Source organism: Podarcis raffonei, chromosome 2, assembly GCF_027172205.1.
Source record: "Podarcis raffonei isolate rPodRaf1 chromosome 2, rPodRaf1.pri, whole genome shotgun sequence".
NCBI classification, from domain to species: Eukaryota; Metazoa; Chordata; class Lepidosauria; order Squamata; family Lacertidae; genus Podarcis; species Podarcis raffonei.
In genome coordinates, this window is record NC_070603.1 from 104,811,922 (window position 1) to 104,827,752 (window position 15,831).

Consider the following 15,831-nt stretch of genomic DNA (forward strand, 5'->3'; position numbering starts at 1 on the left):
GTGGATCACGTTTGGTCAAAACTCTCCACTATGACCTGTCCATCTTGGGTGGCCCTACACGGCATAGCTCATAGCTTCTCTGAGTTATTCAAGCCCCTCCGCCACGACAAGGCAGTGATCAATGAAGGGGATGCCCATTTTAGTTTTACATAATTTTAGAACAAAAATACTCAGAATAAAATGTGTCCTGGTACTTAGCAAACTCATGTTTGGGTTCAAAGTGAGCACTTTGATCAACTTCTGTACACTTTGGACTAATGTGTCTCTCTTGTTTTTTTAAAGCATTAAGATATAATGAATTACTCATTTAAAAGTATAATTAGGTGTATCTGCAGCTAGTGATGAATGTTTTGTGGGTGCCTCTCTCTACAGAAAACCAGACCTCTTTATGGATTTTCCCCCTTTCTGCGTTTTTAACTTGAGACCAAAATTCTGTTAAGACACTTTTCAAACAAATGAACCATTCAGAACCCAAGTAATCGTTCAGTGGATTCTGATGTTGCCTATCTTCACACATTGCAATCTATGAACTTGACTTTTGAAACTGTTTTGGTTCAGTTTAGCGGAGAGTATAAAGTTTTATGCGATGTCAAGTTGACAACGCTGGCAATTGAAATTCGTTGCTTGTCCAAAAAGCCACTGAGGAAAGTACAGCTGAAAGGCAAGTTTCCTTAAGCTGTCCTTCCAACATGCTTCAGCTTTTTGTCTAGTAAAAAACCTTTTCGTATGAAAAGTTGACTCTATTATTCTTTTCCGAAGCCTGCTTGATTCCATTCTTCTTTCCAAAGTGGGCAAGTATAAATGACCATTGATACCAATTTTTACCCTTCTGTAGATCTGCTGTCTCAAGAGTTCTCCCAACCGCATGTATTTTGGTGACTTCCTTAGCAATGTAAGGCAGGTAGCAAGATAACACATCCAGACTATATCCACAATTGTACCTGCATCCAGTTTGCACCTACAATTCCAGATCCGTCAAGCGAAACGTTGCCAGGAGTCTGCTTCCTTTTACAAATCTCATTAACTGGATTGGGGCAGATGTTTGGCAAAGTCTGGAACCCAAAATAACAACTCTGTGCCTCAGCGTTCAGAAAATTATGCACAGAATAATAGAATTGTCGAGTTGGAAAAGACCATGAGGATAATCTAGTCCAACCCCCTGCAATGCAGGAATCTTTTTCCCAACCTGGAGCCTGAACCCATGACCTTGAGATGAAGAGTCTCGTGCTTTACTGGCTGAGCCATCCCAGTAGGACGTCTCTCAACCCCACCCACAAACTCATTGTTGAGTGATGTGAGAGGACAGAGGGCCCATTGCTGCTAATTCCTGATGTTCAAAATCAATGAGTAATTATGAGACTGGAAATGAAATTGTGAGACCTGGCAGCATAATATATATTTCTGATTACTGTCACTTTCCACTTGTGTCCTGCAACTATGAAGCCTATAGATTCTGAGGTTTGTAATATGTGGCCTTCCAGACTGCCCTCTCTGGAATGAATTAAGAATTATCTTCTGCATCAAACAAAAGGCATCTCACTGGCATCTCACCCCAGGTTAAGATATAAGGTACATGCCCATTTTGGATGAAAACACCATGGAACTATTCACTCATTACTCATGTGAGGGCAGCGGCATGTTTTCTCTGGAATGGGGTGGAGCTTTTATCCCCACCCCTGACTTTGGATCTGTTTCCTGCAGCAAAAACACTGTGTGTGTGGTTGTATGTAAGGAAAACTTGGCACATGAGCTCCTGCTCACTTGTAGACCACCATGCAATTGGGACACCTACACAGCCAAAATGTGCACAGTTGTTCTAAAGGGCAGATGTGATGTTGGCGGCAGGTCTAGATGTCATCACATGCAAATTAATCATCATTGCATGCAAATAATGCATGAATAGGGCTTGTGAGTTTTTTCCATTCTGTCTGCGATCTTGAATTTTTGCTGTTAGGCAAGGCAGATTTTGACTCACTATTTGTTCTCTTTTACCACTCACAGCTCTAGGGCTGATGAAAAGTAAACCCCACATAAGAATTAAGTTTTATACAAGTGAAGCAAAACAGCTGTGCCCCAATGTCATTTTGTATTCTGCAGTGTGCAACTGTTCTAATACGTGTGTTTAGCAGTGAAGGGAACTTATCAATAAGGGGACTTATTTGTAAAGTTTTCCTTGCATTGATGATCCTGGAGAAAATTGTATTTTGTGCATTCTTCTCTTGTGTGAAACAATAAAATCTTGTCTTTTCCAATTAATCATATTTTCCCCACTGTTACTGGCTCATCAAATCTTTGCTAATTTTTTCCATATAGATTATAGGCAGCTTCTCACCAGAAAACAAGGCTTTCTGTTCTGAATATTGGCTAATTTTACATAACCTCTTTGTCCCTTGGCCTAATCTATGGCAACAGCACCACCAGAAGGCTGTTTTTTGTCTCTCATTTATCTTTGCTGCAAGTTTCGGTTCATATGCTTTGTACATTCCTGAATAATAAATACTCAGCTTTATGTATTCATTTACTTTTCCCATGTACTTTGACCTTAGTCCTATACTAGGTTTAGCATTTTCATCTGTTATGCAGCTTGATTCTCTCTTGCCCTTCTATTCGTATCTTTAGTCATATTGGGGGGTTGGGAGTAGAATTGTCTCTTGGCCTGTGAAGATACCAGGATGCAAGGCAAATGCATGAACAGATGCTCTCAGGCAACTTACAAAAGTGATATAATAAAAACTATACTTTCTAGCCAGTGATAGTTTACCAAGAAATGGAATGTAATAACTAGGCTGTCAGGAAAAAAATGTTGAAGTATAAATTGTTTAGCAGCTGCTCCAAACTGTCAGTCCAAAATGAACATAATAGCTTTGAGAACTACGTATTACTCTGCTTAGCTGTCAGGTGTAATAATTTCTTTAAAGTGACTTTTAAATCTTCTTAAAATATAAAAAATTGCCTGGTTTCTAAATCGGGCTCAGAGCATTTTCCTGAAATTATGAATATTTAAAATGAGAATTTAAATGTTAAAATTGAAATCAATTATACCTAGTGTTTTGGTGCATGTGGCCAACTGGTGAAAATACAGAAATTTGCAAAAGTGTGAGTGAGAGAGAAAATGCAAGTAATTGCTACGGATGAATATTAGCAAATCATAAATATACTCAGACTTTTCTCCCATCCTTCAGACCAGCATGACGTTACTTTCCTTTCATAAATACAAAATGTTGTATTATTTTCCTGACTTGGGGAGAGCACCTATATTAAGGCATGGTCATTCTACATGGATTCTCCCATTGTTACCCTTCCCTCCTCATTCCTCCCCTCCCTTTGGTGACCCCCGCCATTAGGAAGTAGGGCCTCATCTATTTACTTTTCTAACTCTGTAAGCACTGCATATATATATTGATTGCCTGAAATGGTTAATAATAGCTTTGAGACTGAAAGAACATTGGCAAAATACATTTCTCACTCCTGCTTCTTGTCTTCCACAGCCTGTCAATCAAGGGTGTCACTATCAGAAAGAAATGAACCCTCTTTCCCATTCCAACCCACGGTAAGCTGCTGTTTATAGCCCAGGCAACAAGGATGTGTTCGGAATGTTCTAAAGAACCGATCAATATGACTTTTCTTTGGTAGACTCTTAAATCTTGTTTTCAGCTTTTGTGCCTGAGAAAGAGATGTCCACCCTCTCCGCCTTCTCCACGCACACATGAAACTTTGTAGCTGCTAACATTTACGTGTGCATGTCTGAATGTGAGAGGAAGACAGGCAAGGGAGGGGTGCAGGTGTGGGGTAGGACAGTGTTTGGGGTAGGGTCCTTATTCCTAGAAGCCGCAATGCAACGTTAATGTTGACATTGGAAAAGATCCGTATTGGAAAGCACTGCAAGAATTGTCTTTGGTGCTCATCATGTAATGAAACGCTAGAGGGGACTGGCAATTTTTTATTTATTTTTTAATATTTTATTTAGGATTTTCTTGTTTTACAGAAGTGTAATGTCTCGTATTTTTTTTTCCCATGTAACATTTTTACAAATCCGTTTCATTTGTTGAGGCATTAGGGGGAGAAGGAAAAAAAAGGAAAAAGAGAGGGGGTGGAGGGAGGGAGGGAAGATGGATGGGGGTGGGGTCAGGTGGTGGTGTTTCTATTATGCTTAGTGTATGTAGAGTTTGGTGTCAGCGTTGTTTGTGTTGTTCACTTGTGTTCCTTTGGTGGTGAGAGAGTTTGGGGTTGGCCTAGGGTGTGATTGTTTGTTTGTGATTGGCTGTGGTGATCTTTGTTTTTGTGTGTGAGTGGGGTGGGTGGGTGTTTTGGATCAGGTTAGGCATATTGAATTGTATGCTGTTGGTGGATTATTGTCATTGTCTTGTTGGGCTGTGTATGTGATAAAGGGGAGCCATACCGGGGTGAAGGTGTCTTCTTCTGTTTGTCCCCGTGTCAGTTTCAGTTTATTAGTTAATTTTTCCAGTAGGGCTGTTTCCCATACTATTTGGTACCATTGGTCCATGCTTACTCCTGACAGGTCTCTCCAGTGTCTGGTTATGGTGTTTCTGGCTGCTGAAAGTAGGTGGGTTATGAGTTCTTTGTGGTGTAAATGGGCGTTGTTGTCTTGGAAGATGTTTAGTAGGGCCAGTTCTGAGGTGATATCTAATACTTGTTTAGTTATTTTACATATTTCTCGTATGGCTGTTGCCCAGAATAGTTGGATTTTGGCAATTTTGGCATAGGGCAGTTGTTTTCAAACTCCCTACTTTCAAGGGTCCCTTTCTTGAATAACTTCACTGGACTTGGGGTCCGAAACAGCTTTGAGGGGTTCAGTACTGCTTGGAGTGGCAAACACAAGAAGTCCTAGAATTCCTATCCCCACACTCGCGCTTGTTCCTCTGCTTTTCCCTGGGGAAATCCGCAGTCCGCAGCTGAATCAGAACTATCGGTTTCTCTGCAGATTCAGCGGCACACAGTAGGTTTTCCTGGAGAAAGTGGCGGGACAAGCAAAAACCACTCGGATATGTGCCTAGAAAGGATGGGACAGGCGGAAAACCTTTTGGACCTGTGCTTTCTTGGCATGGGACAAGCAGAAGTGTGAGCAAGCCCTAAATTGTAGGTGACTTCTCAGCGAAAGAACTGGCACCAGGAAAAGGGGGGGAGGACTAGGAGAGAAAGCCCACCCCCACAGGGAACCTTTTTAGCTTGTGTCTCTCACCGGGGGGGGGTGGATTCCCTATCCCTTACGTTTCAGGCGGCAGCTCTGCATAAGACTCTTATTAAAGACTCTTATTAAAAGAGCCATCTAGAAAAGCCATTAAGAAATGTCCTCGTGGCTTTGCTGGGAGACTCTTACAAAGAGCTGACCCTGGGGAAAATGGAGGGGAGGCGCAATCCCCGGTGGGGACACACGACCCGAGGTAAAAGGCAAGGCTGGGATTTTGTGTCCCACTCCCAGTATCTCTTTGAAGCAGCCTGCTTTTAAGCCACAGAGAAATGTCTCTGTCGCTTTGCTAGGCACCACATTGAAGAGCTGCCTGGATTGGTTCAGTAAGGAGTGAAGTCATTTTCCATTTCCAAGGGAAATAGTATAACTCACTTCTAAGCCGATCCGATGGGAGCCAAGGGAAGTTCACCTGTCTCTCTTATTTCTACATCAATCTCTGCCACAGCAACCTCTTGCGGAGCATACTGTAGAATATTCAAGGGGCACAGACATTCACATGGACCTCTGGTCCAGGCTCATTGGGTTTCTGTGTGAACTGAGGGTGTACACCCAAGCCTCTTCTACAGCCACATATTGCAGCTGAAAAGCTGTAATGGAGGAGAAGCTAGCTTTTAGGGGTTGTCCTCAATTACCGATATTCTCATTACAGAAACCTAATAAGCTTCCAAGAAACCCCAGGATTCCTTCAAACACAGTTTGAAAACCTCTGGCCGAGAGAAAAATACAATTTGAGGAGTCATGCTGACAATTCACAAACATATCAGAAGAGGAAAGAAGAATAGTATATATCCATTCAAGTCAGAACAAAATGCAGTGGGCTTAATTCTGCAGATTGAGGTTTAGTTTAGTTCCATTTAGGGATTCAAAAGCATACTGTATATCGAATGTCCTGATCCACAGCTCTCGCCTTCCCCTGCATGTCCCACTCAACCACTTCAGTTGGTGGAATTAGCACTACTACAGGGGCTACATAATACTCCTGCGTTTGTAAGAACTCGATGGTTTAGTCAGTGTGACAGCACCAAAACTTCCGAACTCCCTGCCTATAGAGTTCAAGCAGGTGCCTTCACTGTACTCTTTAGTACAGTGCACTTCAAAAGTTGCGCTTCAAAAGTTGAGGTCTGTTTTAGTATTTTAATTTTTGTCTGGCTGTTAAAAAAAATTATTTTCTTATATTTTTTGCAAAGTGCTTTGAGGGTTTCTTTTCTTTCAATCAAACTGCATACATTTTATGAAATAAATAAGTGTATAGATGGATAGAACTCAGCTATACAATAGATCTTGCACTTATCAGAATCATGAAACACAGTTCTTGGTATTTCAGACCTATCAAAATAAGCATTTAAATGTGTGTATTGAGAGAAAACAGGCCTTGAAATAGGTATTTGGAGAAGTTTTTAAAATACAGATTCATGGGGAAAGGGAACAGAGCAGAATAATAGGTTAAACCATGCAAAGGTGCCATGGATGAGAAATAGGCAGATTCATCCACTCCTGGTTTTTGTTTCGAGGTTAAAGCTAACTGTCTCCAAAGGCATAACTGTGCAGCTCCATCGGAGGAGTGGGATGTGCGTGTTTCAGCACACCCAGCGTACTTCAGGACACACAAGAAGGGGTACTTCAGCCCATATTGGTCCCCTGCCAATCGACAGCTGATGGTAACCATATGGTCGCCTTTCCACAGTGAGCGCAGGGATGCCCAAAGGGACAAAGTGACAAATTGCCATATAAACTGCCTACAACAGCAGAAATACATTGCAGAGACCAGACTGAGAAAGGTGAGAGTTTAGCTTTAGAGCTGAGAGCTGCAGAACACGTGAAGCAAGAGCCAGGCTCCCAGATGGAGACAGGACCATGTCCAACCCGGAATGTTTTCACATATGACGCTCAGTGCACCTTGAAGCCTCTCTCATGCTGTTGCATGCACATGTTCACATCGTTTATGTGAGGCACATGGAACGTTCATTCTTGACAAAGTAGATACAGTGGTACCTCGGGTTACATACGCTTCAGGTTACAGACTCCACTAACCCAGAAATATTACCCCAGGTTAAGAACTTTGCTTCCGGATGAGAACAGAAATCGTGTAGTGGTGGCACGGCAGCAACAGGAGGCCCCATTAGCTAAAGTGGTGCTTCAGGTTAAGAACAGTTTCAGGTTAAGAACAGACCTCCAGAACGAATTAAGAACTTAACCCGAGGTACCACTGTATTAGTATTTCAAATGTAGATTTGAGAAATTAAACCAGTTTAAGGCTCATTGGTGAAAACGCCACAAGTCTGTCTGGAGTTGTAGATAGCTGTATTTAGTCGTTATGTAATATTTTTGCTGACTTTTTTGTTTGTATGTGATTAATGTTATAGGCTCTGTGGGGCAGAGTGTACACCAGGCATAGGCAAACTCGGCCCTCCAGATGTTTTGGGACTACAACTCCCATCATCCCTAGCTAACAGGACCAGTGGTCGGGGGTGATGGGAGTTGTAGTCCCAAAACATCTGGAGGGTCAAGTTAGCCTTTGCCTGGTGTACACCATAAGGCTGCAACTGAAAATACCTGTTCCTATTTTCAGCTTGTGCTACATTGGGGCTGGCTCCTATCTAGCTTTGAATGGAAGTCGTTTTCTACCTCTTGATTTGGGGGTTTCTTCAGTGTTAATCATATTCTAAAATAAGTTTTGTTTATTTGGCTTCTGGCCAGAGGTGTGCCTAGGATCCCTTGCTCCCTTGGCAAGGAGCTGTATCAGCGCTGGCGCCCCCAGAAAAAAATGACTTTACCTCAGTAGCTACATTACAAATCAGTACATTTCACACAACCCAAGTGTCTGGGGTAAGGGCAAGGTTGGAAGGGCAAAATAAATTCACACACCTTTGTGCCACGGTGTGAGAAGAATGGGAAGCCTCTCCCTTGTTTGATCTTGTCACGGCATATATGCATCATGCAAATTTTTGCGCCTGCACCCCCAGTGGAGGCCAATTTCACTAACCCCTCTCTTTCTGGCAGCTTTCCAATATACATCGCTTTTCTCTTTTAGGCAAAATCATTAATTTCCCAACATTTACTCACAAGATACTATCTAAAACTAACATTTATCTCACTGATAAGGCCTGGAATTGATTCCATCCCTTATCAAACACTTTTGAAATCACTTCCTTTTTATAATCTCAGATATTGTGGCCTAATGTCTCTTTGAGCGTGAATTCCACGTGACATACAACTGCATGGAGGGGGGAGCATGGTTACAGCCACTAGTACCACTCAGTTGTCTCGCCCCTCAACCCTTACCATTCATCTACCCATTTATTTGAGCACTTTCATCATCAAACCCATTTGATTCCGTATGTGAGCCTATAGAGACAGAACAATTAACATTTAGAAAAATGGCTGTCGGCCAAACTGAGCCATGGGATGCAGCGGGACATAAATCAAATGCATAACAAGATGGCTCCTCTCTGCAATGTGGCCTAAATTGGGTTCACGGTTTCTGGCAGGCAGGTTGACAATGGGAAACTAGCTCCATCCTCTCCCACAGGCATCTCTGGTAGAATTGTTCTTGTAAGGAAAAGGAAGGGAGCTCTCAACATTGGTTCATCCTTTGGCGAGCAAATGTTATGTACTCCTTCCACTCTTGACTTTTCGTGGGCTGCTTCAAGGCAGCTGATTAGTCACTATATGAAACAAGATGTTTCCAACACTACAATTCTATGATTCTATAAATACAGAGGCCTTTTGGTTGTCTTAGATTTCCACCCTCCTGTTTTCATTGGACAGATAGCAGGGTTTGTTTTTTTCCATTCTGCAGATAAAGAATCAAGGCTTAGACAGTGACCTTCCCAAAGTTACTAGTGTGCAGTGTTATTGTTTGAAAAGGGGGGGGGGAATCTAAACCTATCTCTCCCAGTCCTTTTATCAACTGTGTCCAGGTGAAATTTTATTCATTTTAGCACTTTGAAGCACATACCGCAGCCCAGTGAAATTTGGAGCACATGGATTGAAGCTCTTCTATTCTCACTGATTCCTGTGGAATTAATCTGATACATTCCAAAACAGTCCATTGTGGCTTCAGTCCTGGGTGGACTTGCTCACGAGTAGGCTCCATTGACCAATTCAACCTACTTCCCAGTGAAATGATTTCTTTATTTATTTGATATCTTAAAATACTGCCTTTCTCTCAAGGCGCCTTACAACATTTAAAAACAATGTTATAAAATATGAAATAAAAACAAACAAGCTTAAAAACAATAATTGAAATACATCAGAACACATTTTTAAAAAACTGAATTTACAAACGGAATTGCACAGCTTAACTGTGTTGGAGATTTCCTTTTTTTTTTTTTTTTAGTTATCTCCAAAAAAAAACCCATGGTGAGGGAAAGCATAGTAAAGATACAAACATTGTGTTCCAACCACCTCACTTTATAGTCCTGAATTTATTTATTTATTTTATTTCTGAGATGCACAGGCAATCCGTAAAACACCTGACTTGTTATTGCCTCCATAAATTCAGTGGCCCTTGTGAACTGCCAGAAAGGTGTTACTGGGCTGTAAATATAGAGGATGACACAATTATGAGGTCAGCTTACATCATGGTATAAAAACTGGAGGAGATGAATATAGTAAATCTGTTATATATAGCCTGAAAAGGCAGGGTCCACGTTGCTACTCTCTTTAAAACAGAAAAAACTGAGCTGTTCTTCCTGGAAAGGAGTGATAGTGTTCCAAAAAGGAAAGAAGGAAGGAAAAATTATTGCTTCTCCGAGTCTGTGATCTAGAGGTATTCTTTTAAAACCTGTTCACAGAATTTCCTCCTATAAAGGAGAAATCAGAATCCGACATTCTTGGGAAGCACATCTTGGAAGCAAAAGAAGATACACAGAAAACCAAATGCGATTTGAAAAATGAACATAATTTGCACTTTATACCAAGACAACTCAATCAAAAGTCTAAGAGACTTAATGAGCAAGCATTATATAGGATGTTACCAAGGGGTCAAATGGAGAGGGGCAAAGAGACTGGGAGATATATTTTCAGCAAGACTAAATCCCTTTTAAAGGAAGTATATTTTAAGAGTAGCCAGTGTTATTTTTTATTTTTAAGGATATCCATATCCATTTGATCAACACAGGTGAAACTACAGGTTTTTTTATATGAGCAGAGGGATTTCTCCATTTGACATATATGCCTAGTGGATGGTCCGTTTAAGTGTTTGTATCTATCAGTCAGCCAGTGTGTAGAACTTGATGTACCAGGTTACAATCGATTTCCTGTCTCTTAATGGGCTTGGGAAGACCATGAAAAGGAATGGGGTAAGATCATGGCTGCTCCAAGAAGTTCTGTCCAGCAAACTCTGTAACTGCCATAGATTCCTTCTTATGAATCACTGATCCAGCCTTCCATGTATTTTTGGACTAGAACTCCATTCAGCATGCATGGCCCAGGGTCAGGGATGATGGGAGTTGTAGCGCAAAACACACCAAGGGCACCAGGTTGGGGGCAGCTTACTGGTGCCATGCTGATTTTATTGTAATTATTTGTGTGGTTTTAATAGATTTACACACACACACACACACAGAGAGAGAGAGAGAGAGAGAGAGAGAGAGAGAGAGAGATACCAATGTTTCATTACTTTTTAATTAGTGTTTTTCTATGTTTTAATGGTTTTTATTTTTATCTGTAAGCCTTCTTGAGTCCCACTGGGGGGGGGGAGTGCGGTATAAATAAATACATAATAATAATCTCTCTCTCTGCTGTTTGGAACTTCTTAGTGTAGATGCCTCAGATCCAGTACTGTTCTGTCAAGTCTTCCGCGAACGACTCACACAGTAAACCTTTCTCTTTCATCATCCTCTTCCCAGGACAGTAGCTACGCCAAGTCTGTTGTAGTAAAAAACACAAAATGGATTATGGTGATGTGGGTGCCAATGTTCCTCTTGGTAGCCAAAACAATGGTGGTCACCATCTTCTCCTGGAAAGCGGTCTCTGTGTGTGACCTAAGTCAAGATGCAGTGTCATACAGAGGAGACTTTGTGAGGGAACTGTGACCGCCAACCATTGGTGGCCAAGAAGGGAGCAGGTGCCACCTACCGTAAAAAAAAGGTGAATCAGGTGGCCATCGTCAATAAAGCAAGTTTGCCAAAACGGGTCTTTCATCAGTAGCCACTGGTATGCAAGAACTAAAAATGGCTGTTGCTCCCAGCTTCTTACAGATGTTAAGAAGCAGGTTCCTCCTATCTGTCTCTTTGGAAATCCAGCACTCTTTCCCACCACTGCTCAGCATCCTTCAATTTGCTGCCTTTCCCTCTTGCTAGGGTTGAGCTGTGCCCTGAGAGGAGGGTATTGGGTGAGCCCAGGATCACATGTTGGTTCGCAAATAGACACCAAGACTTGCGGCAGCCATTTTCTATCCTTGCAACAGCATGGCGTAGTTAGCATTTGGGGTTAATGTTGAAAAAAGCTGAGGTAAAGTTAATGTTTTTTTCGGGAAATGTTTCCAAAAACAAAGTAATGTTCTGTCACTTTCTATTTAGGAAAGCATTTTTATAAACCTTGGCTCTGCCTGCATCTCGCCAGCTGTCCTAGAATTGAATCAGTGTCATTCCAGGCTCTTCCCAAGTCACCAACTGAAATTCATGCATCTAAAGATCAAACAGCTGTTTTGGGTTGTTCTTCTTGTTGTTTTTTAAGTAACTGCAGAAGCAAGCAAAGATGGAGCATCAATATTTCAGGGCGTTTTGGTCTCTCAGTCAAAGGAAACTTATCGTGTGACCTCCAATGCAAGGCAAATTTCTACAAGTTTTGAGTCTGGCCTATAGAAGTGGACCTATAGAAGAGTCAGAAGGGTCATTTGAAGCTGCCTAGCCCAGCTTGAGCATAGGATCTGCCTTTCAGGATGCAGTTACAGCATCCTTGAGAGATGGTTCTCTTTCTTCTGCTAAAATACCTCCAGCAAAGGGCAGCCCACCAGCTCCCAGACTGACCCATTGTCAAAGAGGTCTTCTTAGTAGGGGAAATGGCTCCCCTGAAATTTCCACCCATTTGCCTAATGGACACATTTTTCAAAAAAAAAAAATTCACTAATACATCACCTTTTTTGTTTGTTGTTTTCACTAATATATGCATTTTATGCCCCCTTGCCCCAGTATGTGCTTTTTGTACACGTTACTCGACTATAGAAAAGCATTGCAAAATTTGGAGAACTGTGGGTTTCAAAAGGACAGCTGTGTTTAGCTTCACAGATAGTTTTGTAAAGTGTAAATTAGGTAGGTTCACCTTTAAATGGGAGCTGAAATAAATACCTTCCACGTCCCTACTATGCACATGCTTTTACAGAGTAATCCAAATGCATCTCATATCATTGTTTGCGCAAGTTTGCCACCTGAGCAGGTGAGAAATAGCACACATTCTCTTGCTAGCATACGGTGGTCTTGAGGAACAGTTTATTTGCCCAAAACACAGCCATTCTTTGTCCTTACCCTATCATTTTTGTCTTGTGATGCTTTCAGATAGCCACCCTACCTCCTTCCGCAAATAAGCTAATGGCAAGGCAACAACGCACCTAGGACTATTGTCAGATTCAAGTTGTTGGAGCACATATAATTAGGAAGGAAGAGGGGTCCTGAAAAACAGTCACACCTTTCTTTCATGTTGAAGGCTAATTCACTACTGAATTTTAAGTCGACAGGAAGCATCAATAATTACACAAACCAGTGTTTTAATTGTTCCCCTTGTAGCAGAATGTATTGTTCTCATGCCAGTTGAGCAAAAGCATGGGTGACCTGGTTACAGCTAATAGGGATGCCCAGCTTTCCTTAGAGCTTGTTAGGGCAAGAATGTCTGCAGCTGTTTTCTTCTTTGACCGTAGTTAACAGTAGCACATGAGACCCTAGATTGTAACAGGCCCGGCTCTCATTCCAGTTTGCCCTTGCATTAACTTAGCCACGGTGCAGACAGTATTCAGATCTTCGCTGTTTTGTCCCTCTTGTTTACGGTGCTGTATCGGAACGCAACAGTTTGCTACCTAAATTATTTAATGTACTCTTGAATGCCAGGCTCTGAATCAACTCCTTTATTTCTTTTCTAGTTTTGCATGAACCAGTGATTCCTCAATTGAAAGCATGGCCACTGGGACTGCCGTCTTGAATCATAGTGCACGTTAGCAACATATCCAGCAAGCTAGCATCAGACACCCTAGATGGCAAAAAGAGATAGCCGGTGCTCTGATTACCAGTTGCTGGAAGATGCAAGGGAGCGAGGAATGCTCTTGTCTTCAGACCATGCTTGTGTAGATTCCCACAAGCATCTGGTTGGCCACTGTGAGAACAGGATGCTAGACTAGATGGGTCACTGGCCTGAGCAAGCAAGCTCTTCTTGTGTTCTTCCGTTGCCTCAACTGTCCGTTGCGGTCACAGCAGTCAGGGTGACGTGCAGCAATTTCAAAAGGGAATGTTAATAATACTGCAAAACATTTCAGAACAAGTACAACAGATGAAAACTACTCGACCCGACAAGTCAGGTGATGGAAGAGGGGGCCAACTGAATTTCCCAGGGAAAGGAGTTCAGTAATCTAGGTATGGCCCTCTCCAGTGTCTCAACCAACCAGGCTTCCCCCACTGTTGTAATGTAGAAAGGAGCTTCTTCTGCATGGGAAGAGATGGTTCATTAGGTATGTTGGACCCAAATCGTAATGGTAATAACCAGCACTTTCATAATATACACATGCAGTAGATGTACTCCAAGAATGTGGTCTCTGTTGATGTATCAAGGCTAGTTGATGTTCAACTTTCCAGGGTCGGGTGGGAGGATTGGAATTCCCCCATTTGCATATGTAGTCAGTATTAGCACTAATCAGACTGTTTGAAGTGCATTGCAGTTGTCTAAAATTTCCCTACAAACCCTATGTCTTGTCTTAAATATTATACCTAATATCTCTCTTTAGAGCACTTTTTTCCTATGGTGTACAAAGGACCAAATAAAACATTTCCTAATGTTTACTATCTTCTTAAGAGATCTTGCCAAAACGAGGTCCCTTAAAAACATTGTACAGCAAATATATATGTAAGTAAGCATTTATTTATATTTCACAAGAGCCTCACCTACAATCTGAGCTGAGAAATCAACACTACTGAGGGGTGGGGAGTGATGAAGATTTAATAGCAGAACAGCTCAAGGTTGAATGTGTACATTAAAAAAAATGAATTCAGCTATACCAAAAAGGCATATTCATTTTTATGATTCATTAGATGAGTGAGGTCATATAACTTCATTAATCATATGCAACAGCCTACACGATGTTATGAAGTATCAGAGAACTATCTTGCAAATGCCAAAATAAGCGAGCAGCAATAATGTATCACAAAATGTACTTTACTTTTATATTGGGCTTGTTCACTAATTCACAAAATTCAATAATTTGCAACAGGGCTGTACAACCATTAATCTGAATTAGTACTGTTCCACTGTATTCATCAGCCCAGCTCATGCATCAAAAGAAATAGGATAATAAAGAAGATAGGGGATCAGAATTGTCTCTAATAGTTTGGAGACTTTGTCATCTGAGTAATTTATATGGCATGGGGGAGAAGGATATCATACCCTTTGGCATATCCACACTAAAGTCTTGTATTGGTTTATTTCTTCTTCTTTTTTGGGAAACTTTGAGAATTATAGGGAGAGCCTTAATCCCCTTTCCTAACAGATTTATTAAATTAAGACTAAACTATTATTCTTCTTATGTTATGATGGACACCATCATAGCTAAAGAAGTATAAAACCAATAGCTAAAGAAGTATAAAACCAATGTAGGAATGTAATTTATTTACACCAGTCTTTATTTAAATAAGCCCACAAAAGCTGCTAGCCTGACTTCTTCTTCTATATATAACTAACTTGCTAATAGGCTAGTACTTGCCGTAGTAGCCTTCAGTGACCAGCATGAATACACAACCCTTTCCATTCCAATAGAAATGGCTGCTTCCTGTGTTGAGTTGGCACATTAACTTTGTTCACAAATGGGGGGGCAGGCATAGTGTTAGACGAAAGTATGTCCTTGGTACCATTTGTGGATGTAGCCTACCTTGATTTCAGCAAGGCATTTGACAAGGTGCCCCATGATATTCTTGTAAAGAAGCTGGTAAAATGCGGTCTTGACTATGCTACCACTCAGTGGATTTGTAACTGGCTGACTGACCGAACCCAAAGGGTGCTCATCAATGGTTCCTCTTCATCCTGGAGAAGAGTGACTAGTGGGGTGCCACAGGGTTCTGTCTTGGGCCCGTCTTATTCAACATCTTTATCAACGACTTGGATGATGGACTCAAGGGCATCCTGATCAAATTTGCAGATGACACCAAACTGGGAGGGGTGGCTAACACCCCAGAGGACAGGATCACACTTCAAAACGACCTTGACAGATTGGAGAACTGGGCCAAAACAAACAAGATGAATTTTAACAGGGAGAAATGTAAAGTATTGCACTTGGGCAAAAAAAATGAGAGGCACAAATACAAGATGGGTGACACCTGGCTTGAGAGCACTACATGTGAAAAGGATCTAGGAGTCTTGGTTGACCACAAACTTGACATGAGCCAACAGTGTGACGCGGCAGCTAAAAAAGCCAATGCAATTCT

The 15,831-nt window shown here is 41.5% G+C and overlaps 1 protein-coding gene across 5 annotated transcripts in view; it reads left to right on the forward strand.

The window, feature by feature from the left end:
• Nucleotides 1–15,831, forward strand: part of CFAP20DC (CFAP20 domain containing) — a 143,419-nt gene that overhangs the window by 99,012 nt on the left and 28,576 nt on the right. For 4 of the 5 annotated variants that reach the window (XM_053378363.1, XM_053378362.1, XM_053378366.1 and 1 more), the window contains one exon: nucleotides 3,489–3,550. In XM_053378363.1, the coding sequence (XP_053234338.1) occupies nucleotides 3,489–3,550 (62 nt within the window). Of the gene's footprint in view, nucleotides 1–3,488; nucleotides 3,551–5,858; nucleotides 6,032–15,831 lie in introns of those variants that run through there. The other variant, XM_053378364.1, reaches the window with a different exon arrangement.